Source organism: Anser anser (assembly GCF_964211835.1).
Source record: "Anser anser genome assembly, chromosome: 1".
Classification (NCBI taxonomy): Eukaryota; Metazoa; Chordata; class Aves; order Anseriformes; family Anatidae; genus Anser; species Anser anser.
In genome coordinates, this window is record NC_139720.1 from 115,990,360 (window position 1) to 116,016,037 (window position 25,678).

A 25,678-nucleotide genomic window follows, 5' to 3' on the forward strand; every position below is an offset into this window, starting at 1 on the left:
TTAGTTGTCATGATGGTATCATTATTTGGACAGTTACTGTGAAATGGAGAAAGAAGGAAGCAAACAACTTCAGAATACTGGTCAGTCAAATGTTCATGCACTGGGGACTTACCCATCCCCGTATTGCATCCCTTTGCACTTCTTTTGAAAAAATTAGTTTATAACTGCTTCTAAAACTGTGATGTGTTACTTGTTTCAGATGTGCTGGGGGGAGAAAGATCTTCAAGGCTATTAACTCTGCCCATCCTTCTTTATGTGTGTGTGTCCACTGTCCTCATCGCTGATCACCACTTCTCCCAACTCTCTAAAAGGCCCAGTGATGCATTCATACAGGAAATCTTGTCCATGATATAATAATTTCTAACCTGGCTATATCTAAAGTTCATAAAATCACAACATATCAGTATTCCTAGTGCCCATCACAACTTCCACAAACAGATTACAGAATCACAGAATCATCTAGGTTGGAAGAGATCTCCAAGATCACCTAGTCCAACCTCTGACCTAACACTAACAAGTCCTCCACTAAACCATATCACTAAGCTCTACATCTAAACGTCTCTTAAAGACCTCCAGGGATGGTGACTCAACCACTTCCCTGGGCAGCCCATTCCAATGCCTAACAACCCTTTCAGTAAAGAAGTTTTTCCTAATATCCGATCTAAACCTCCCCTGGCACAACTTTAGCCCATTCCCCCTCGTCCTGTCACCAGGCACTTGGGAGAATAGACCAATCCCCACCTTGCTACAGCCTCCTTTAAGGTCCCTATAGAGAGCAATAACGTCACCCCTGAGCCTCCTCTTCTCCAGGCTGAACAACCCCAGCTCCCTCAGCCGCTTCTCGTAAAACTTGTTCTCCAGACCCCTCACCAGCTTTGTCACCCTTCTCTAGACTCTCTCGAGCACCTCCATGTCCTTCTTGTAGCGAGGGGCCCAAAATTGAACACAGTACTCGAGGTGCGGCCTCACCAGAGCCGAGTACAGGGGGACAATCACTTCCCTAGACCTGCTGGCCACACTGTTTCTGATACAAGCCAGAATGCTGTTGGCTGTCTTGGCCACCTGAACATACTGCTGGCTCATATTCAGCGGACTATCAACCAGTACTCCCAGATCCTTCTCTGCCAGACAGCTTTGCAACCACTCATCTCCCAGCCTGTAGCGCTGCTTGGGGTTGTTGTGCCCCAAGTGCAGGACCCGACACTTGGCCTTGTTGAATTTCATATGGGTTATTCATCACTTTTTTCAGTCCAAAGTGCACAGTTGTAAGAGAGGTTTTTCCTCTAGCATCATCCAAATTTTATATCGGAGTATCGCTATTAGTTCTAACCTTGACTGGATGCATTCTATTGTCCTTCAAAATAAAGTCCCGTCCATACTGACTTGTCTATATTGAAGTAAATACTTGCTTTTCCTTAAGGTACCCTTGTCTTTTCATACAAGCAGACATTGAAACCTTTGCCCTGCTTCCCTGAGGTGTTTTTCCAATGTTCCTCATCCACCTTTTAAAATTTCAGCTTTGGTGTCACCAAAGTTCAAAATTCTGTGTGCAATTGTCCTACAAGGAATTCTACAATGGGAAAGCTTCGGACTTTTCATAGCCTTTCAGGTCACTCTATTAACACTGTATAGCTACTAAGAGAAAAGATTTTCTGAAAGAATGTGCAGAAACTGCCTGATATCAAAAGAAGCTGAAAGTAAAAGGAACTTGTCAGTTGGCAAAAGCAACCTGCCAGCAATAGGAAGCAAGCATTTGCCTGTTTCTTCCAATTTACACTATTTTACCTTGCTAGACCCTCCCAATATTGCCACCAATAAATCTTCGATGGTGTTCTACAGTAGAAACACAGTAGTTCATACAACTTTCTTACAGTCATGTTGAAAAATATCCATCTCATATGGTAAAAACTTTGGCCTAGAACAGTGGCAAAGAGGACGTGAGTTCCCATCACAAGCCTGAGGAACTCTGTTTTTAACTTCTATGTATTGGTAACTATTTTTTTGTGTTAAAATAGTACCCTCCAAACACCATCACTGGCATCCATGACAATAGCTCTGATAGTTAATTTACCGTCATCAAATTGGTTAGCTACCAGCTGAGTAGGTAGGAACAGCAAGCCTCCCTATGGTGATAGCATATGCTCTTCCATGCAGAAAATGCTTTCATGTTGGTGGCATTTTGCTGAAGTTCTGTAATGCTTTTTAAAGAAGTATCTGTCTTTGTAAAGCACTAGACACTTTACATTATTACATCATTAGCAATATGACTGAAGCATAGCAGGCTTTTAAAACTCTAAAGTCAATCAAATACATCTACTTTTGCAACTCTAGGGACCTGTGCACTACATGGTTCATATTGTCAAATGCTCTCATATTACCAATTCAAATGGAAAAAATAGAAAATCAGGCTGAATACTCCATGGAAAGACTGACTCTGGTGGAACTCTTCTCACCTTCTTATATAAAACGTTACGTTTCTATTTCCAAACTAAGGACCAATAGTGTTGTGAGCATCATGTCTCACAGAACAGGTAATGAAGAATACATGGGCCCAAGTAATATATTTTTTTAGAACAACTAATACAGCTGGAAAAAATATGCAAGATTTGAGGCACATCACATTCAGATTTGAAATAGAAGCAGCAAACTTAATATATATAAAAAAGAAACAAATTACAAAATAAATGCAAATTGAGAACTATTGTTCAGAGTTTAGATATACTAATCAGACCGCTTAGCACTGAAGGTAGTGGAGTACCTGTGGAGTACACAAGAGATATTAGTAAAGAGAGGAATTATAAAGAAGTTATCTTGCGTGACAAAAAAAAAAAAAAAAAGAGGCACATTCGGAAAGGGAGATCATCTGCAAACTCTCTGTACCCAACAAAAGAAGATAAAAATTGCTCAAAAAAACCCTACGTATTTCCTTCTATGGTGGGTGGGATGAATTACCCCCTAGAGGAGCACATCATTCTTTCTCTCTCTGCTGACTACTGCAAAAGCTTGGGTAATTAGCTGAGAGTTGTCACCTAACTTTTGGAGAGAACTGAAGTTGCTACTGACAAATCCCATACTTAGTAAGCAATGAGACCTAAATAAACCACATGCCAATTATAACAGTAATTAACATTGTAAAGTTCTGAATTGCTTAAAAAGTGCCATCATCATACCTTTTGCTAGTGGTTCTACAGTGATGATCTCGCTGCTGTTGCCTCTTCCTGCAGCAGTCACTGCTACCACCCAGACGCTGTACTGGCGATTCCGACTCAGGTTGGGGATTCTGTAGGAAAATGAGTCGGGAGAGGCTTCAAACTCGCTGATTACCTGTTATGGGAGAGACAAATATTTCCAAACTAAAATAAATGGCATTTGGAAAGGTCTGCTAAGCTGAGTGCTACAAAGCCTGTTACTTCAGGGTAATTGGAATGACTGTCAATTGCTCCACATAGATGGTGGATGGCAATAAACAGAGCGGACACAGTAACTCATTGCAATCTATTTATATTCAGTGAATTTGGGCCTATATTTTGTTTACAAATTATTTTTATTTAGCTTAGGTTTTTTATGTGTCTGTTTATTTTTACAGGGTTGGATAAGCAATTTAAGTGAAAGTATTTGAAAAATTTGTACCATGAATTGTTCTGACAAACCAGTTTTGGTTTAGACTAAACAACAGAGGATTCAGCACTGCATCTGCTATGAAATCTGGAGTTTACAACTCCATAGGTCACCTAGAATCTTTGTGCTGGTGCACCTTATCCCTGGGTTCGGTGGCTTATTCCCTTAGTAATGGAGTGAATCAAGAAATAATACTCTGTTCTGTAACAGACTATTCAAACTTCCCATGAGTCTAGTTTTGTTTTATCCCAAAATTACTTTCATTCAAAGATTCCTAGGTGAAGGTCATCTCCACTATTTGGCTGCATTAGCAGTGAAGAAGCGCAAGCACTGGAGGAAATGCCAGTTGAGACTGGAGAATATAGATTTATATTTTTGTGCATCGTGGCATATAGTCCAAAAGAAGCTCTACTCCTTGGTGGAGGAGAAGGGAAACCTCATCATGCCTGAGCAGTATTACAGTATTCAGTGCAGACATTTTCGTTTCTAACACGAGCTTTGTGATTCTTGTATGTAAAAACGGATAGGTCATCAACCATTAGAAGGAATAATAAAGGCTCACTTTCCTATGCCATATTAAGCATGACAATAGCTAACTAACAACAGGCTAAAAATAATTAGAATGTTAATGACGTAGAAAAGAAGCTCTCACTGTGAATCTGCATTAAAAATAATGTGTCGATGTAATCTAAACTTGATTCAGACTGACAGAAGGTGAGCAAGGAAACTCTTTGATATACAAATATCTGCTGCTGGTAAAGGCCAATTTCAGCTGATTAGCATTTCAAAAGGTAGTTTGAGCTGAAAGCATTGGAATATATAGTTGACTTTTCAAAGTGAATTCCAAATAAATAAGTGATTTTTTTCGAGGTGTCTTTAAATAACTCTTCAGTGTGAACTGGCAGCCAGTTTCAGCTACTTAATGTGTCACTGTGTTTCTCTGTTCTTGATCTGGCATCTCCTATGGCTAGGGGAGGGTGGGATTCATCTCATCTCCTGAAATCTACAGTGAAGACATGTAGGTCTATGCCAGTCTAAACCTCGACTCCTGTTAGAGACAGTACAAAGAAACATGCGCATCTAAGGCAAGGTTCTTCTGGCCTATTTGGGACACATACACTGCAGTGGGATGAATCATGCCTTAGACATACCTATTTTTCCCCATCATCTCTAGAAGTGTTGCTCAACATTCAACTCTAGAGCGAGCTCATAACTAGCTCAAGGATAGTTGTCCTGAAGACATCTTAATTTGAGTAAGATGGAAAACACTCCATCAGGTTAATGTGCTTATTTACTAAAATACTTACCTCCCTGGCTTTTATACAAATGTGTGTTTCTATTTGATAACTGTCCACAGCATAATTTGATAACAGTCCACAAACTGTTTCCTCTATAAACTTTTCTGGGGAGACTGGTTTGCTCCAGCTCACAGTTATCTACACTCAGCACAAGCACAATAGGAACCTCACTATACTTTCTAGACAATCTCATTGCTACTGTCAAAATGCCAAGTCAGTTTGTCCCATTTAGCAAGCTTTTGCCTGGGTTTCCACTTCTGATATGAAGAGGTCAGTGCAGGGAGACACTTCTATTATTATGTGAAATATTACAGCAGGTTTTGAGAGCCATCTGTCTTGACATTTACATGAGAATATTGGACAAATGCCTGTGGCTTGACAGGCTGGATCTTTGTGAGGTCATACATAAAAATTAATGTATTGATCAATGCACAGGAAGCTGAATTTTAATATTCATGAAGCAGCATTTCCTAGGGTTAATTTGAAAGTCAAACAGGCTAGGCTGTCTCTGGTACTTAGGTTCCACTCATTAATGCAGCCATCTAGCACAAGCTACTTCCAAAACACCTAATGAGATGGAACGTGAATATAGTATTTAAGAACAGAAAACCATTACAGAACTCTGTATTGCTAAAATTTAATTCCAGCAAGCATCATTCCAGTTAAAGTTACACTGTGTTTTCCTAGACTCCTATGACTTTTGAAAGGGACATATGGCTGCCTTTGGAAGCTAGTCCTAATTCTGCAGATCTCCCGCTTGAAATGCCTTACTGTTCAGCTCCCCTCTGCCATGGCAGAAGCTAGGCCAGTCAGACAGACAAGAACCTTGTATAAAATTGCTAAACACAACTTGGGGAGTGGAGATTTTATGTTTGGGACAAAGAGAGAATCTAAGTAGAAAAGGAAAACCTCAGCCTTGGAGCTACAACACTGTCACTAAGCTCTCCTGCTCTCAGGGCTGACGTAAGAGAGAAAACTGAAAAAAAACCAACCATCCAAAATTCCCATTTGCAATGTGGTCGGCTGTGAGAGAAGGCAAAACAGTCTCAAAGCAGAGAAGCTCTCTCTCCCTGGGGCTCCAAAGGCAGAAGAATCACAGAATTAGTTTCTCTATTGTCTTTTTAAATGCCTTGTCTTTAATTCCTTTCCTCCTCCTACAGAGAATCGGCTTCATTAATACATTTGCAATTGTAGTCCTTTCAAATATAAATTCAATTATTCATTAAATTAATTTAAAAAAACAATTCTGGAAAATATATCTTCACTAGATTTGTGATTCTTATTTTCTTAAAAGAAACTGCTATAGCAAAAGATTTTGGTTTCTAACTGGTTAACATACACCTTCTGTTTCCTCAGCTAACATTCTCTGTTAAACACTTGGGGATGCTCCAGTGACAAAGAATCAATTTTACTTGTAACTTTTACTTGTCATTTCAATTAGACTAACATGCTAGAGACTTTCATTACACAAGAAGAAGAAAAGGAGCTTTGTCAGCAAAGAGAAGATTAAACAACTGAAATAAGAAAAGGAATTAAAGGAATGTCACCTTGTCACATACTGGTCTTTCCATGTGCCAGTATGAAACATTTACTGTTATGTTATCCCAAAAGCAGTAACATGTTTGCTCAAGGGATTTTTTTTTTCAACTGCCTATTTTTATTTTTTAAATTTAGTTTATAGATGATGGGCTAATTTTTCTCCCATCTTCATCTCTCTGTCTAAGAAGCACAGACAGGGACAAAACACTAAAAAAGCCAGCGAGGGCTGTGCATAGTAAAATGAAATCAAAGCCCTTTACAAGAGTGCAGTCAATCTACTTCTCAAACAAGGCAACAGCAAGAGATCCTGAGGAACAGCCACTGCAGGTAGTATTGTTTTCTTCTGATGCAACTTCAGCTGAACTGGTATGCATTGCTTTGTATGCTTTGAAATAGTATGCCATCTCCTGGCAAATAAATAGAAGATGTGCATAAACTCAGAACCCTTAGACTGTTTTTTACTTGTTTGCTTGATTGTTGTATTTTCTAACACAAACTGGAAAAAAATCAAAAGGGTGAATTCAAAAATTATGTTTTTAACAGTACTCAAGCAAGCATGCAATTTCCCAAGCAGGGAATTAAGGTAACAAGTATCATTTACTCTGTACTGGAAGATTACATGAGTCAAAGCCTGTCTGTACCTTGCCTACAACTGCATATACACAATTTCTGATCTAAGGTAGGCACACTGAAGATCTATATGTTCTTGTTCTCTGCAAGTTGTGAGGAAACACGGAGGTGAACTGAGAAAGCCATATGGAGACTTTTGCAACAAGAGTGAAAAGCAGGAAAGGCAGATTTGCAGTGTGTTCTGTGAAGTACGAGAACATATGAGTTATTTACCTTTATGCTGGCTGCCCGATCGTGAAAATTAAAAATATATATTCGTACTACATAGAGAGTAGCATGTGTGCTTTCACTAAGAATTTGAGTATAAAATATGACTATAGAATCATGGCTGGAAGGACCTTAAGAGTTCACCCAAGTCTATCCTCCTTCTCTAAGCCAGATTCAACTATAGCTGCACAATTTCAGAAGAATGTTTGTCCAACATGATTTTGAAGACTTACAGTAAGTGGAGATTCTGCAACTCCCTAAGCTGCATGAGCTATTCCACTGCTTAACTAATCTTATTATTAGAAAGCATTCCTGAAGTCTACCTTGAGTTTCCTGCTGCAGTTTAAGCTCATATCTTATTTTTCCAGTTTACTAGGAACACACAGAATAGATTCTAACCTTCATATTTCCACCAGTCTTTAATCTGCATGAAGATTTATCATTCCTTTCCTCATCAGTACCCTTATCTTTGTGTGGCTTAATAACCCCAGTGCTTTCAACTTTTCCAAGAAATCACATCTTTCCTAATAATATATGCTGTAGTGCTGTATATTGTGCTGTAGTGTGTATATAGTGCTGTATATTCTTGTAGCGAGGGGCCCAAAACTGAACACAGTACTCGAGGTGCGGCCTCACCAGAGCCGAGTACAGGGGGACAATCACTTCCCTAGACCTGCTGGCCACACTGCTTCTGATACAAGCCAGGATGCTGTTGGCTGTCTTGGCCACCTGAGCACACTGCTGGCTCATATTCAGTGGACTATCAACCAGTACTCCTAGGTCCTTCTCTGCCAGGCAGCTTTCTAACCACTCGTCTCCCAGCCTGTAGCGCTGCTTGGGGTTGTTGTGCCCCAGGTGCAGGACCCAGCACTTGGCCTTGTTGAACTTCATACAGTTGGCCTCAGCCCATTGGTCCAGCCTATCCAGATCCTCCTGCAGAGCCTTCCTACCCTCGAGCAGATCGACACACGCACCTAACTTGGTGTCGTCTGCAAACTTACTGAGGGTGTTCTTGATCCCCTCATCCAGATCATCGATAAAGATATTAAAGAGAACTGACCCCAGTACTGAGCCCTGGGGGACACCACTAGTGACCAGCCTCCAACTGGAATTGACCCCATTCACCACAACTCTTTGGGCCCGGCTATCCAGCCAGTTTTTAACCCAACAAAGCGTATGCCAATCCAAGCCACGAGCAGCCAGTTTCTTGAGGAGAATGTTGTGGGAAATGGTGTCAAAAGCCTTACTGCAGTCAAGGTAGACCACATCCACAGCCTTCCCCTCATCCACCAAGCGTGTCACTTGGTCATAGAAGGAGGTCAGGTTCGTCAAGCAGGACCTGCCTTTCATAAACCCATGCTGACTGGGCCTGATCGCCTGGTTACCCTGTAAGTGCCGTGTGATGACACTCAAGATAATCTGCTCCATGAGCTTCCCTGGCACTGAGGTCAAACTAACAAGCCATTAGTTCCCCGGGTCTACCCTCCAAACCTTCTTGTAGATGGGCATCACGTTTGCTAGCCGCCAGTCGACTGGGACCTCCCCTGATAGCCAGGACTGCCGATAAATGATGGAGAGCGGCTTGGCCAGCTCCTCCGCCAGTTCGCTCAGTACCCTCGGGTGGATCCCATCCAGCCCCATCAACTTGCATACATCCAAGTGTTGTAGCAGGTCGCCAACCATTTCCTCATGGATAGTGAGGGCCACATCCTGCTCACCATCCCCTTCCACCAGCTCAGAGTACTGGATATCCGGAGAACAACTGGTTTTGCCGCTAAAGACTGAGGCAAAGAAGGCATTAAGCACCTCAGCGTTTTCCTCATCTTTTGTAACTGTTTCCCCCCGCATCCAGTAAAGGATGGAGATTCTCCTTAGTCCTCCTTTTTGGTGTTGATGTATTTGTAAAAACATTTTTTGTTATCTTTAATGGCAGTAGCCAGATTGAGCTCCAGATGAGCTTTGGCCTTTCTAATTTTGTCCCTGCACAGCCTCGCAACATCCTTATAGTCCTCCTGAGTGGCCCGCCCTCTTTTCCAAAGATTATAAACCCTCTTTTTTCTCCTAAGCTCGAGCCACAACTCTCTGCTCAGCCAGGCCGGTCTTCTTCCACGCCGGTTCGTCTTTGGGCACGTGAGGACAGACTGCTCCTGAGCCATTAAGATTTCCTTCTTGAAGAGTGCCAAGCCTTCCTGGACTCCTCTGCCCTTCAGAACCACCTCCCAAGGGACTCTGCCAACCAGTGTCCTGAACAGCTCAAAGTCAGCCCTCCGGAAGTCCAAGACAGCGGTTTTACTGGTCCCATTCCTTACTTCGCCAAGAATAGAGAACTGAAACATTTTGTGGTCACTCTGCCCAAGACAGCTCCCGACCACCACATCTCCCACCAGTCCATCACTGTTTGTGAACAGAAGGTCTAGCGGTGCACCTCCCCTGGTAGGCTCTCTAACCAGCTGCATCAGGAAGCTATCTTCCATGCTCTCCAGAAACCTCCTAGACTGCTTTCTCTGGGCTGTGTTGTGCTTCCAGGATATGTCTGGGAAGTTGAAGTTCCCCATGAGAACAAGTGTTGACAATTTCACAACTTCTGCCAGCTGCCTGTAGAACTCCTCATCTGTCTCCTCATCCTGGTTTGGCGGTCTGTAACAGACCCCCACCAGGATGCTTGCCTTGTTGGCCTTCCCTCTGATCCTAACCCATAGGGACTCAACCTTATCATTCTCAGCCTCAAGTTCCACAACATCAAAACACTCTCTAATATAGAGAGTCACACCACCACCCCTTCTGTGCTGCCTGTCCTTTCTGAAGACCCTATAGCCAGACATTGCAGCACTCCAGTCATGAGAGTGGTCCCACCACGTTTCCGTGATGGCAACCAAGTCATAGCCTGCCTGCTGCACGATGGCTTCCAGTTCCTCTTGTTTGTTACCCATGCTGCGTGCATTAGTGTAGATGCACTTCAGTTGGGCCATTGCCTTCTCCCCCGGCATTGCCATTGTTCCCCCTGGCACAGCTCCAACAAGCCTTATTTCAGCCCCGTCCCCCTTCTTACCTAGTTTAAAGCCCTCTCAATGAGCCCTGCCAGCTCCTGGGTTAGGATCCGTTTTCCCCTTAGAGATAGGGACCCGTCTGCGGCCATCAGGCCGGGTGCCGAGTAAAGCGCCCCATGGTCAAAAAAAACAAAATTTCTGTGTTGGCACCAGCCTCTGAGCCACGTGTTAATCAGGCGGGCTTTCTGTGTCCTCTCTGTACCCCTTCCTGCCACTGCAGGGATAGACAAAAACACCACCTGTATACAAAATATACAAAATAAAAATATACAAAATAACCTCAAAATGTTCCTGTGAAGAATGTAGCCACTTGCTCTCTGCCTACTACCTCTGTAATTGGTTCTTCATAGTACCCATTTTCATGTACTTTTACCTCCACTAAATTTTATCTATTTTTCTTCCCAGACCAATTTCCCCATTTATCAAGATCATTCTGAATTCTAGTTTTGTCTCCAATGTACTTGCAATCCACCCCAGTCTTGTATCTCCTGCATATTTAATAGACACACTATTTCGTTATCTGGGTCACTACCAAAACCACTGAACAAAAGTGGACTCAAGAAAGATAAATATGCTGCTCTTTCCTGTGCACAATAAGGAACCCCTGGTTTCATTGCTTCCTACAGTGATCAGTTTTATACCTATCCTGAGCTGTCTCTGAAACTGTGTTTGCATGTTTATTGTTTCAATAAACATGCTTCTGGTGGGCTTATCTTCATTGCTAAATGCGGAGAACCAGGGAGAATGTTGATGACCTCAAACCCAACGGTCCACTCTGCTTTTAAATTAGAACTCTGGCTCATTTTTGAACTACTTTAAACAGCTCTCTTCAAAACAAATCTGCTTTAAAGGGGCTAGTACTAAGCAGTGTGGACAGTTGTCAGTCAATGTCACTTATTCCTGGGGCCAGGAGCTGCTCCTTGGCTCGTATTTATTCAACACTATAGATGCGGCCTACAATGAACATGGAAAAACATCTGTAATAAAAGTAAGCTTTTAGTTCTATAAGGTTGAAACAGAGATCTACATCTTTTTGCACAACTCCATCAGAGAATTGTCTACCCTGTTGTACCTCAGACCTTTGTTGCACCTGGAAACAATACTTTAGAATTTATTTGACCGATGAGTTATTGGTAATGGGGGCTACAATAAGTAATTTTTACCCCAAAGTGAATTGGTTAACATGAAATCAGTACTTTACTGTGTTTACAAAGATTGAGTTACTATGTCTCTGAGACAGACCTGTGAGTATGCTCTCTCACTGAATTCCCTAAAGAAGTAGAACTCTGCCTACAAACTTTTTCCCGGGGTTATGGACAACTATTTTTCTTCAAATCTGCTGTTTTTTGCCTTGCTTCCTTTCACAGTTAGGCAGACTGTCAGAGCTGCCAACAACAGCCAATCCACATTTTCAGTGAAAACGGACATCACTTTAGTTATATAATGTTTTCTAATCAGGTCTTGGTATTTTGGCTCATGTTTTGACATACGACATGTTTCTCACTCAGTGCTATTGAAGCTAACTGTTGTAAGCTGTGCACAAAACAGAATGAATCTTCTGTGTAAATTTTTTTCCCTGTTCTTCAGTTCTGAACTGAAATGTTGGAAAGTGCAGGACAGAGATTTCAGAAACAGCTGAGGTGGCTCCCCTGCCTTCCAACCTGCAGGAAAGACTTGTGAATCCATTTCCAGAAACTAGGCCCAGGAGACAGCCCACTGCCTAGACCTCCAGGTAGCTCATGTAGCCAAGAAGTCTGTTGCTTGGGAGCCACAGATACATACCATCTGCTCGTCCTTTTGCAGAACCCACAGGGGCCAGAATGCCTATCCATATTCCTGGGCTCATGATCAGGGAAGCAGTTATGTGGTGTCACATGCAAGTAACCACAGGAAGGTCATGAGACCTCCTCTAGGCTGACAGTAGCTCTACTGCCTGCTCTGGTGGCCCCAAGAAGTCACCAGGTTTGTTCAGAGCATTTCAGTCAAATCACAAATTGTGTGACCCCCTCTGGTCTCGAGTCTTCTGCTGCCTGTACAATACAGAATGGGACAAAACCATACCTGCTGAAATAATCTGCAACTGATGCCAAGGACTTATTGTTAGACTATACTGATATATGTGTATGGGAGACTAGGTACTGAGACAAAACCAGAGTTTTATGAAAAAATCAATATCAAATTTGTTTTAGTAGGGCTTTGCAAGGAGACCTTTTAAAAATTGCATCAAACAGCACAGCAGCAGAATTAATTTATACTCTGTCACATCTCTCTTGAGATCTGCTCCATGACAAAAATAAGATAGGCAAAAAACGTAAAGTTGGCAAAGCAATTAAAAGAATGAATGTGCTATATTTGGGAGCTGGTAACAAAGCTGTGACCTAACTATGAAAAAGCTGTAAACACTATGTGTGGTATATTAAAAAGGGCATATTTTAGATACCATTCTAAATATGTTTTTTTTTTTTTTTAAATAACCCCCCAAATTATAGACTAGTTCTATACTATATAAAGAATGAGAATTAATAAACATAAATACCTTCATGCTGTGAAAAGTACTGTACAGGCACAGTGATAAATACTGCTGGTAGCACATAAATCAATGAGCAGGTATTTTAAATTCAACCTCACAGACTCTGCTGACTCTAAATAAGCTTCCATTCACCAGTAACTATATCTACTAAGTCCTCTCTTGACAGTTACTTTTCCCTCTCTTTTAAGAGACTTTCAGCATACTTTTAACCACAAAGTCTCCACAGAATAACAACAAATCACTTCCTGCTTATAACTGCTTTTGTACTGCTCTCCATGAGTTTTATTCAAGTCTTTAGGACCAGAAAGAAGCCGTGGGTCAGAGAGTATGATACAACACCACTACACATTGAGTAAGAATTTGGGCAGTTGCCAGGCAAAAGCAAGACAAAAACTGTGTCAGAAAAAAAAATAAAAATGTATAGAATGTCTTCTACGACTACAGGACTCTCCTCAAGGAATGAGAGCTATTAAGCAGGGATGAAGTATACCTGGCAAAGTGTGGAAAGTACATCTTTGCAAACAAGCTTGCTAACTTAGTGAAGGGGACTTCAAAGTAGGTGTGCTTGAGGAGGGTTACCATAACAGAGAAGTAAGAGTACAAGGCACAAAGCAGATAGGACATGCTTCTGACCTTTCTCCTCTAAGAGCTGCATGGCTTAGGACCATTTAATATATTTGTATTCTACTGCATGTAGCTCTGGAGAATACACAATTAGAGGTCTGTGCATAATTGCAGAGCTACAACCTCACTGAGATTGTGGTTACTTGGTAGGATAGCACTCATGATTGGTGTGCTGCAATGGAGGGATGCAGACTCTTCAGGAACGACGTCTGGGAATGTGTGAAGGACATCTTGCTTGCTGTGTAAAGGAGTGTCATGAATACATGGAATGTTGTCTTGGGGGCAGGATCAGAGGACAGACCAGTAATGGTGATATTATAGTAGGTGTCTGCTACAGATGAGGCAGATCAGGCCTTCTTTAAGCAGCTGAAGAAAGCCCCACAAGCACATGGCTTGGCACTTGTAAGTGACTAACCATAGTGGAAACTGCTGGATGGGTAATATGATTGGAAGCAAGCAACCCAGGAGATTTCTAGAGCATTATAAGACCATTTCTTTTTGCAGGTGATCTGTAAACTGGCTAGTGGATATACTCTGTTGGACCTGTTGCTACAAACAAGGAAGAACTGGTTGAAAATGTGAAGGTTTATGACAGCGTTGGCTGAGGTGATGAGGAGGATAGAGTTTAAGACCCTCAGAGAAATGAACTCATGGGAAACTGTCCTGGAGGGTAAAGGGGCTCAGGACAGCTGGCTGGTCTTTAAGGACAATCTCCTCAGAATGCAAGAATGGTCTTCTGTAACATATGAGAAGTTGAGAAAGTTTGGCAGAAGGCCATAGATCCCAACTGAGCTCAACACAAAAATGAATGACACAGAAGGTGAAAAAAGGGACAGGCTACTTGGGAGGAAGACAAACACACTGTATTTGTAGGGATAACATTAGAAAAGCAAAAGCTCAGATGGAGATGAAATTACCAAGGCAGATGAAGGGCAACAAAAAAGGTTTCTTTAAGTAATTAAGCAGCATGTGAAAGTCTAGGAGGAGTTTAGATGCACTGCTCAGTGAGGCAGGGGAACTAATGAAAAGGAATTTGGAAAAAAAGTTGAGGTAGTCAATTTTTTTTCCCCCTCTGTTTTAACTGGTAAAGTTTACACTCAGATCTCCAGATCACTGAATCTCCTCAAACAGTATGTGGGAGTGAAGCTGTACTTACAATAGAGGGAGAGTGAGTTAGGGAGCATTTAAGAATCACTTAATTAGACATACACCCCATTTGGTGCTATGGGTTTCTGTATCTGAAGGTGATGAAAGAGGTGGCTAATGCCATTGTGAGGCTAATGTTGGTTGTATTTGAAAGGCCATGGCATTCAGAGGAAGCTTCTGAAGACTGGGAAAAGGTAAATGCCATGTTCATCTTCAAGAAGTGCAAGAAAAAGTATCCAGATAACTACAGGCTGGTCAGCCTAGTCTCAATGACCCGATAAAGTTATTGAGCAAATCCCACTGGAATCCATTTTTAAACACATGAAGGAGGGGAAGGAACAACTGATCTGGATTTACCAAGGGCAAACCACACCTAACCAACCTGATTGCATTCTATGACAAGGTGAATTGCACTGTGGACAAGGGGCAGTGGATGTTGTGTACCCTGGCTTTAGCAAGGTCTTTGACCAAGTCTCCTGTAGCCTCCTTGTCACCAGACTGGTGAAATACCAGCTGGAGTAGCGGACAATAAAGCTGAATGGAAAATTGTCCGCACTCTTGGGATCAGTAGTACGAAGTTCAGGTGCAGGACAGTAATTAGTAGCATCCCTCAGGGATTGTTTTTTGGGACCAATACTGTTTAATGTTTTCATTAGTGACAGAATAGAGTACACTCTCAGCAAGTAAGTGAATGGCCCAAAACTGGGGGGAATATTTTATATGCTGGAGAACAGGGCTGTTGTTCAGAGCGACCTAGACAGGCTGATCAGAGACTCATGAAGTTCAGAAGGATCAAATACAAAGGCCTAAATCTTGGGTGGAATAACTCCATGAACCAGCACTACGTGGTGGCCAAATGTCCAAGAGGAAGCTCTGCAGACAAACAGGCCTGGTGTTAGCAGCTCTTCATTCCTAATGGTATAGGCCAGCTGACCCAGGGAGGTGATTCTTCCCCTCCACTCTGCACTTGTGAGACTGCATCTAAGTACTGTGTCCAGTCTTGGGCTCTCCAGGAAAAAAAAAGACATGTACATACTGGAGCAAGTACAGAACAGGGTTGCCAGGGGATAGTCAGGAGGCTGGAGCACAGGACATATATACCAGGACAGGCTGAGCCATCAGGGTCTGTCACCCTTAAGAAGACAAGGCTCAGAAGAGACTGTATTGCTGCCTACACATACTTGATCAGATGACACACAGAAGACGGAGCCATGCTCTTCACGAAGCTGCAGGGTGGGAAACATTTTCGACGTGGGAAATGGCTTGAGCAATCTGATGTAATTAAACTCACTTTGAGAAGGGTGTTGGACTAGGTCAAATCCAGAAGTACCTTCTGATCTAAATTATCCTATTATTCTATGAAAGATTAAAAATCGCAGTCCTGTTCCATGCAAGATACATATATATTAACTGAAACCAAACACCAACAGAGATAACGCGCAACTCTCTGAGAAAAAGAAACACATTAGAATGCCACCAAGATGTCTCCTCAGTTATACAGTGGGAAAGACTCCAGTAAAACAAGTATGGCATTTTAGGCCATTGGCAGAATTGTATGTCTTTCACATCAGAACGCTTTCTATGCACAGTTGTCTAAACAAGTTCTGCTTTTAGCTTTCACTACCAGGAAATCAGAAAGTGATAGAGAGGTCATCCTATTCCATATCTTAATATGAGTGGAATGAAGACAAGAACCAACTGACAGTATCCTGAAAAGGAAAATCACTGAGAAGGAAAGCAGTCTCCCTTTATTGTCTTTTTATAGCACAGTTCTACTTACATGACTCCTTTCCATTAATCTCTAGGCATCACACAGAGGTAGCAGAAGACCGATGCACAGTTTAAAGACCTGCTTCATTGGAACCACCAGGACAAGCCCATTTAAAGGGTTTGATCCTCTGAGTGAACAGCTGATGAATGAATCACTGCTTGTCTAACAAAACCCTCCCTTCCCCCAAAAAGTAAAACCCCAACCACAAATCAACGAGAGCACTTTTCTAATCAAGGGAGCAAAATAGATTTTAAAGTGTATTTCTGACTGAGTGATGCCGTAGTGTTTGTTGACACTCTAATTATATAGCTGATCTATATTTACTCGTGTCTTAACCTCTCCCTGCTTTCTGTATCTGTTGCAATGTTTCCCAGCCCTTCCTGCAGCAGTGAACCTTTTTTCTCCTACCTTGAGCACATGCCAGGTTTCTTTCCATGTTGCTTTTTAACTGTCCCGAGATTGCAATTTTCCAGGCTGAGAAAGAGAAATCTAACTCAATTAGCACTGAGGGCTAGCTGACAGCTTGTATGTAAATACATCAGTACTCGTAGCTCTGTATTTTTTCTGTATTTGTAGAATAAAAAAGAGAAAGTTATATTTAATAATGCCTATATAATAATATAGGCAACACATATAAACAGGGTAATATTGGATCCTTGCTTGCCGTTTATCTTTCCTACATAATAGACTGCAGTGGAGAATAATTTTTATTTTTCCACACATTAATCATTCTTGCTTCTTGAACCATCCCAGGCAGATATTGTCCTTGAGATTCAAAATAGTTAAACAGGGGCAGCAAAAGTCTTATTAGCTTCTACCCTTGCAAAGCAAACTGAACTGTGCAAGAGACAGCAAATCTTTGTCTTAGAGTATCTCAAGGTCATGTGAGGGTTGTACTTTGTAGTAAAAATGTGCACAATATGACCAACAGAGATAATTTGTTTTCCTTACGGTGACAAATACCAGAGGAACATTTTTATGTAAAGGAACTTTGTCCATCTTGTTAGCCAAAGAACATTGTCTGAAATGTACTGTACTGACTTGTTCTCAGTAGCCACATAATGTTTGTAAAACTTAATCTGCAAAGATGATAACTTCCCCATAAGTTTTCATTTACCATTGCTCTTTTCTCTTTCACTTCACCGGTGCTGCTTTCTATTTAAATGGCAGATATTTAGCAAAGTTATCTTGCTACTAAGGCTTTGACTGAGGGAAGAAGTCTGTTCAGGAATTTTATACAGCTCTATGCCTCCAACTACAACATTTAAAATCTATGGTGGCAGGAGAATTGATAAGGAAATAGGCCTTCTGTTTATTCCCCTCCCCAACTTAATTTAAGGCCATTTTCTCTGTCATCTGCTTGTCTCTATGAACAGTGAATACAAGAACTTCAAGAACTTCCATGGGATACATAGACCACACTTGCACAGGAGTGCTGGCATGTAAGCACCTCTGCAGCAGACTTGTTCCACTGTAAAACTAGCTCATAAACTAACTCTACTAAAATATTTTTTTTTATTTAACAATCCTTTTATGGACAAAAGATAACAAAGCATTTTGTTAGAAATAAAACTGTGGGTGGGGGTTTCTGTGTTAAATGTGTCCTGCAGTCTGGCATTTAGAGAAAAGTGCAACCTGGCATCTGAAAACAGATAACTGAGTATGATTACTGCATTGCTCATGACACAGGACTGATACAGACCAGCTCTGTAAAGCCTCCCTTAATGCTGATCTGTGAAACACTACTAAGAAATAGTACAGGGACTGTCTTCACAGATATAAATGCGTGCACATACACACACACCCCTTCAAGCACACAGGGAGCAGTAGGATAGCTATATAAGTATATACCAGTAATTAATAATAACCACAAACATCTCCAAGTGCTTCTACTGTGGGCTATGGAATACAATGACAACCTCTCATCACTCTTTAATGAACATCACAAAAATATACAAGTAGAATTCAGTACAGGTCAAGCAAAAAAGGTAAGTGTTCCTGTCATCATCTATCACATTTTGTTCTGAGGTACTCCAAAGTGTACCCATACAATAAGTAGTCATGAAAAGGTAGTTCTATAGATGAAAGAGCAGCAAACTGGAGAGCAAATGTGAAGGTAGAAAGTTTATCTTTCTGATGATGTAAATATACTGGGGGAAAAAAAAAAAAAAAAAAAAGAAACATTGCAGCTTTCTGTGTGGTTAAGTAGCTAAAGAGCCAGCAGCACCATCTGGCGTTCCTTCCAACCACTGATGAAGCATTTACTTTCCACTCTGATGAGAGCCCTAAAAGCAAGGTCCAGTTCTGTAAAACGTGACCTCTTTAACCGACTGCACGCCATAGAAATGTATGAGCCATGATAGAAAAATCTCTGGTCAGTTTGCACTTTAACTGTACAGTCAAGACATTTTGGTTTGCACGGTTACAATTATTAAATTAATAGCGTTAAGAATAAGCACTCCCAAATCATAAATAAAGCAATGATCTCCAGTCCTGAGCTTCATAAATGACCAATAAATCCTGTTTACATCAGAATGTATGAGTTTGAGCTCACGTGGTTTTCGTTCCATCCCTCCTTGAGTACTTGCAGAATTAGTTCACTTGGTAGAAGAGTGGGCTGGGTGAGACTGTGTCTGCCTCCAAGGTGCCATGCAGACATACCTCAGGCCTTCTACTGTCTCAGCAAGCTTTGGAAACAATCCTGAGGCACAACTGGAAGTTTCCTGTCAAACTCTTACTAGCTGTGGAACAATACCTTTATTGTTTATTAAACTAAGATTGCATTTTGCAACTTGCATCAAACTACATTTGATGAGAAGCCCTGCTTAAAAGCTAAATCAAAACCTTGGATAAAACCTAAATACATTCTTTGTCAAAGCATATTAAAATAAATATGCATTGCTATTTAAAAAGAACAGTTGACCCTTGTGTTTAATGATAGCTAGTCTTTTGTGATTCAGAGAAAGAGATGCCTGATAATCGATTCAATTTTTCTCATCGCATTCTCAGAAAGTAATAGTGTGTAAACCTAGAATGAGCAAATACTCCTGCCACAAATAAGCTTATTCACAAGCAAATATGTTTGTTCATAAGTCATTATGCTCCTTCACGCATGAATACCCGGGCCAAAAAGGTAGGAAACTAAGATGAAAACACTAATCCAATTCAGCAATTAGGAGCTTAAATACATGTTTTCAGATACAACAGAGCTCTACAAAGCTTGCAGCTGATCCTGTGTAGGAAACATTTTGTAAGTCAGCACTCTGCAATATCTTTTAAGTACTGTAAAAGTTTGATAGGTGGGAAAAAATAAACCAACTTCTCAGCCCCAGAATCCCCCTTTACTCTTAGAGGAAACAACAACAACAAACAAAACAAAACAAAACAAGCACCACCAAACTCAACAAAAACAAATAGCAAGAAAGTAAGTGACAAAGAAAATATCAAGCACTGAACATCTGCAAATACACTTTTAGCTCTGCAAATCTGTGCAGCCTTTCTGTGGCTGTGCTGTGGGACTTACCGTGGGATAGGGGTGTGAGCAGAATACGGTGTATTTCCGGATGATGCCATTGAGCTTGAGGGGAGGGAGCCAGGACACAAAGACAGTGGAGGCTGAAGATGCAGCTGCTTTGACACCAGCAGGAGGACCTGGAACTGGAGGAAAAAGCTGTGTTAGAGAGGGCCGGAGAAGTATGCTGCTTTGGTAACCCTGCACTCTGGACTGAGGGGGACACCCTGCACTAAGAAGCAGCCTCCACACTGCCCATACCGGAGGAGAGGGTTTGAAGGGTTATTCCCCTATCTGTAGGAGGGGAAAGCCTCTGCTTCAGAGGGCCCCAAAGAAGAAGCTGCCACTGACAGTTAAACTTCTGTGTAGCATCATCCCCATCCTGCATACATGAAACTGTATCAGCTGTGGCCAGTGAAAATCGCCAAACAACATAATACTGTAAACGTTAGCTCAATTTTGAAGGAATGACTCATGCCAAATGATTATATGCTGTATAAATAATAGGCATGTGAACAGCTTAATGGCTATACACAGTAGAGCTGTGAATTTAATGAAGTGGAGAGCAAACGAGCTGTAGTCCTGTGCAATTAGCACTGCCTGATGTGACCCAGGTACACCCAGTAGCATAATGTGAGAGCAGCCATATGGCCTCACAGTCTCCTTCCCCTAGCCTTGCCCTCAACAGCTCAGACCTGTATCTAACACTGCAGTATGTGAGCACATATTTATTTTGCTATTAGTAGTAGCTATCTTTATAAGTTATTGAAAACTGACAGAAAGAAAAAACAGTTCTCTGAAACTGGAAAATACTTAAACTAGGAAATGTTAAATTCTTGGTACATAATCCTAACTCTTTGCACACTTGCACTTTGAGAAGGACTTTAAATTCATGAGCATATATTATTTTTCAAGCTTATGTTATGCTGTATAATATTCTCTAACTTTGCAGTTGCTCCTGTATGTGAACAAAATTCCTGCATGCTAGAATACCCATGAAGTTACACATACATATAAGCTTATACTTAAACCAAATAGGAAGGGTAAAATAAAGTTTTCCAGAAAAAAAAAATCTGAACAAGAGAATATTTTAAAATAGATTTACAATCATAACAATTTGGAAGATATTTTAGTATTGCATGTGGGGAATATTTATGGTAAAGTATTAAAATAGGTATGTTGCATGGAAATTATTACATGTGGTATTAAAGACAAAATGAAACATTTTGATGGATTCTCTTCTCTGCAGACATTTTGGGTCATAAGGAATTTCATATTTTTGTTAAATTTCAAATAAAACAAGCAGAACATTAGAATTTCCAGTAAAATAAAAATTCCAGAGCTTGATCAACTTTCTCTACATTAACTGAGAACATTGATTGTGTACTACAGATAGACAAAACCTTGTCCAGCAAGCTCATCTTTATAGGTGGTCCTTAATCTTTGTTCTACCTCATTTAAATAAATAGATATTACACTGGTACAAAAATTTGCTTATAAAGAGAAGTCAGACTGTCTGGGACCTAACTTTGCTTAGCTATGTAGCTAACTATTTCAGACTGTAAAAATCATATAACGAAACCTTCAATTTTATGTCTGTACAGGTACTAGTAGAAGATGCAAGAAAACTGATGGATAAGCACCAGTCAGTGCAACGTTTCTGAATATGCATTTTCTATTTATAATGTGTTGAAACAGCTAATAAGGCATCAAGTGAGAATGTCATGATTATAGTTGCATGCAAACCCAGCCCCTTGCTGCAAAGGGGCTAATTCAGTTAGCAGTTCTATACAATGCAGAGTAAATATTGATGCTTGACAGCATTCAACTTGTTATTTATACCCAGTTCATTAGAAATGCTATTTGCTCCCGCTGCTGAAGAGTGAAAGCTAGCTCTCCAGGGTAATTACTTAACCCACTGGAGGATTCCTTTACGGTTAGTAACGTTTTCTGGAAATCACTGCAAATAGACGTATGAGGTTAAAGTAATTTATTGTTAAATTAGGGTGTGATCTATAGGGACAGGTTCTGATGGTAATTGGTCGTGGATGTCAGCTGTTGAGGGATTAACTCAGTATTCATCTAGCATTTTCCAGTCAATGGACACATGTGGAAGATATTACTTGTCATTGGACAGTATTTCTATTTGGTATACAGACTAGCAGAAAGGGAGGCTAGAAAGAATTCAAGAAGCCATATAGTGAAATTTCTGAACCTTTTCTAATCTGAGGACCCTTTCCACCTTTTTGGTGGAGGGACTGGAATTGGGTAACAGTTTTGGCAGTGCTGCCGAACTTATTCCAAATATTCCTTTATTACTCTTCTTTTTGTTGCAGTACCTTTGTTTGCTATGTTGCACATGTGGAAATGAAAGCATATGAGGAAGCATTTATATTTCATTGGCAAGAATTCTGCAGGCTTTCATTTGATGTCTTACAGACCACCTCTGTCCTCAGTCCAGAGGGTAAAGTCATTGTTCATCGTCATTCCCTTGACCTAAACAAGACTATTATGAGCTAACGCAGCACTGGCTGAAACATTTGTTACTAAACATGGTTTCCTTTCAAATCTGAAGAAGTTGTGCTGGGGGAATGTGGTGCCTACCTTTCCTTGGTGAGAAAAAAAAAATATTTCTATGCTAACAAAACATTTTCTCTCATTGCACCCTGTAGCTTTGCTCAGCCATACTGAGACCTCAGTAGTAAGAGACCTGGGCTGTCTCACTGAGCTCCACACAGGTCTTTGTTTAGAATACTAATTCCCATAGAGCCCAGAAAAGACAAGCTAAATATTCTATACGAGATTCTTTTTCCTTTGGTCACCAGGGGTAAAACAGTGATAAGAAGCTGGAGAAAAAATGGGGCTGAGCACTGAGAACTGCTTTTAGCTGACTTTTCCTTCTTCCAGAGCAGATTTGGCAAGTTTAAAATCAAAGATTTAAAATTCTCATTCTCCAGCTAACAAGGCTTTGAGAGACATAGAAATAGCATACAGCTTTCATGTGGAGGAGAACACTTTGTATTCTTGACACTGCAACTGAAATGCAAACGCAGAGAAAAGCAATTATACAACTAGTCCAGGGAACAGTGTATTTAGATGTGTGGGATAATGGGGAGGAGCTCCAGGAACTTTCTCATTCCCCTTTTCATAAGCAGTGAGATTATCACCATTTTTCTTCACAGTACTGCACAGCAGGGAGGCAACTGCACTAAATGCTCTGCTTTTAAGAGTGATATCACCAATATATCAGAAAACCAAACCCTGCTCCTTAAAAGGTTTTGTACCACACAAGACCATCCTATGCAATGTTACATTTATGAAAAACAAAACAAAATAAAATCCAGACCTTTTCCAGTAGTGTCTATGTTTGTATAAATATTCCATCTGCAATTTATATATATAGTAGCTAAAATACATTCACAGATGCTGTCCATCCCTCATTCCCTCTAAACTGGCCTCTATTAATTAGACCATTCCCACCAAATTCTGCCAGTTGACAAGGGGATCACTTATTGTTTTGTACTTTCTTTTGTTAGTCAATAAGATAAAGTCAGAGATCTCTGAAAATAAAACAGATAGATATGATATGCAATCTCTGAAAAGAAACTGATGTAAAAAGGAAACATGCATCCTCCTGCACCACATAAACCTCTACCAGGCACTAAATCAAAAGCAGCTGTGCCAGGAAAAATTGCCAACTGCAGGAAGTTTTCCTTGGGATGGGGCTCTGGAGGCCATGTCCTCCACTACTCCCTTCCGTACAAAATCAGAAGTGCTCCTGCCAGCCAAGCTGTTGGCTGATGTGTCCAGCTTGTATGGGAAACAAATTCATTCGCTCAAATACAGTTTCACAATACTTCATTCGCAGTGCAGAACCAGAGGGAATTTGTCACACCCATCACTACCAAGTGGGGTAGTTTTTGAGACCATACTTTGAACACTGAGAGGAAGAGAATTTGAAGAACTATTTCAATTTTCAATGATTTAGAAAAAAAGTCCTCAGATGAAGAAGAGAACCAGCTTATTAGAAACTCTGTGCAAAGTGACAAAACCAAAATCAGTTCTTAAAAGTTGGACATTTCCACTTCACTTATTTTTCTGCCAAAAGGGACTTTTAGAAAAGCAGTTTCTTCTTCAGAAGGCTAATGGGGATAAAAAAAAAAAAAAAAGGCAAAAAAAAAAAAGCCCAAATATGATCACATTTAGAAGAAAGCTCCTTTCCTACTATTTGCTGCAACTATTCCCTTTTTGTAAGCAGATCAGCAGTGGTGTCTGACCTCTGGTGTCTAAAATCAGTATCAAATGTTATATAAAATCGAAGCATTAAATTAATTTTACCCAGGCTGACTGCTTTACTCCCCGGGACATGCTTATTTTGCCACATTGGAGATTTTGGGCCTGCTAAAGAAATTTTGGGCTGATGTCTCTAAGCTGAACACCAGCAGGGAAGTAACAGGAGGCTATGATCTGCCTTTCAACAGTGGCAAGGGAACATGCTGCACCATCGATTTTACAATGAAAAGTTTCCCCTAATATAAAGGAAATGAAAAAAGGAAAAGAAATCAATGGTGTGAGATGGCCTCATAGTAATAATGATGCAGAGGGCTTGGAAACTACCCAAAAATGTCTCAGATTAACAACATTTTATTAGAGGAGGGTGGAATATCTTGTGTCATACTTTTAACTAGAAGAGGTCTGGGAACAGAACTACAAGGTTTCCATATCTAAGTTATGTTAAGATTTCAGTTACTTATATTCCTCATGATGAGAGGCTACTGAAAACTAATTTTAGAGCAGGATCTTTTAGGCCTACTGAAATTAGGCCTATGGAATAATCCTCCACAGGAGCCTCTTTTTTTCACAGAATATTACAGAAGAAATGCCTGCTCTTCCTGAGGACTGAGGCACCTGTTAGATGCATATACTTTGGCAATTTGAATGCTCTTTTCCCAGTTAACTTCCATAGCCTAAAGGATGTTTAGATGTGGGATTTGGGCTTGACCTTATTTTTAATGGCAGCCCTTTATACATTTTTCATACTGGACCTTTATTGCTCTTAAAAAATTGTGAAGCTGAAGCAAAACATGAAATCATTGCACTTTCTGGCAACACCTTTCAGTTTACTTTTTCTGGACAAAAGATTTGATGAGTGGAACCACTGTGAGGCATCACAAAACATCTGAAAAGGTTAGTCACACTGCCTCAGGGTGAATTACTGCTGAACTACTGGCTTCGTTGCCAGAAGGATTAAAAATGAGAGATGAGCTGTCGCACAGCAGCCAGACACAGGCAGGGACTATGTGCCTCCCAGATCTCAGGGCCTGTCTGATCTCAGAAAGAGAGAGAGCAAAAGAGCCACCTGGAATTAGGGAGAAGCAAACTATGCAGAAGAGGATTAAGAAAAATGAAAAAAAAAAGCGGGGGGGGGGGCTTCAGAAATGGTGTTTCAGAACTGTTTTGAACTGGTGACAGATCAGTGCAGATGGAATGGTGTATGTGACAGGGAGAGGGAGCAATGGACACAGAAACACTTCCAATAAGAAATACTGTTATAAAGCAGGTTACCGTTTTCCATTGGCATCCCTGGCCAGAAGGGCAGAGGGAAGTACCCAACCACTTTGCAGCAAAGGAGATTGCATTATGGTGCATCCCCAGCTGATACAGAATATTTAGGAGGCTATGCAGTCCCCAGCACTGCAAGCTTTAGAGAAAAGTTTAGTAAACATCAGCAATGACTGCAATATATCTGATCCTCTT

At 40.9% G+C, this 25,678-nt stretch overlaps 1 protein-coding gene across 8 annotated transcripts in view; it reads right to left on the reverse strand.

Annotated features, from left to right (window-relative positions):
* DSCAM (DS cell adhesion molecule) overlaps positions 1-25,678 on the reverse strand; it is a 484,619-nt gene that overhangs the window by 60,721 nt on the left and 398,220 nt on the right. For all 8 annotated transcript variants that reach the window (XR_014577293.1, XR_014577294.1, XM_083819320.1 and 5 more), the window contains 2 exons: positions 19,934-20,067; positions 3,171-3,324 (listed from right to left, as the gene is read on the reverse strand). Coding sequence is in view for 6 of the 8 variants with exons in the window: in XM_083819320.1 (XP_083675446.1) it covers positions 3,171-3,324; positions 19,934-20,067 (288 nt within the window). In the remaining 2 variants the exon portion in view is untranslated. The remainder of the gene's footprint in view (positions 1-3,170; positions 3,325-19,933; positions 20,068-25,678) is intronic.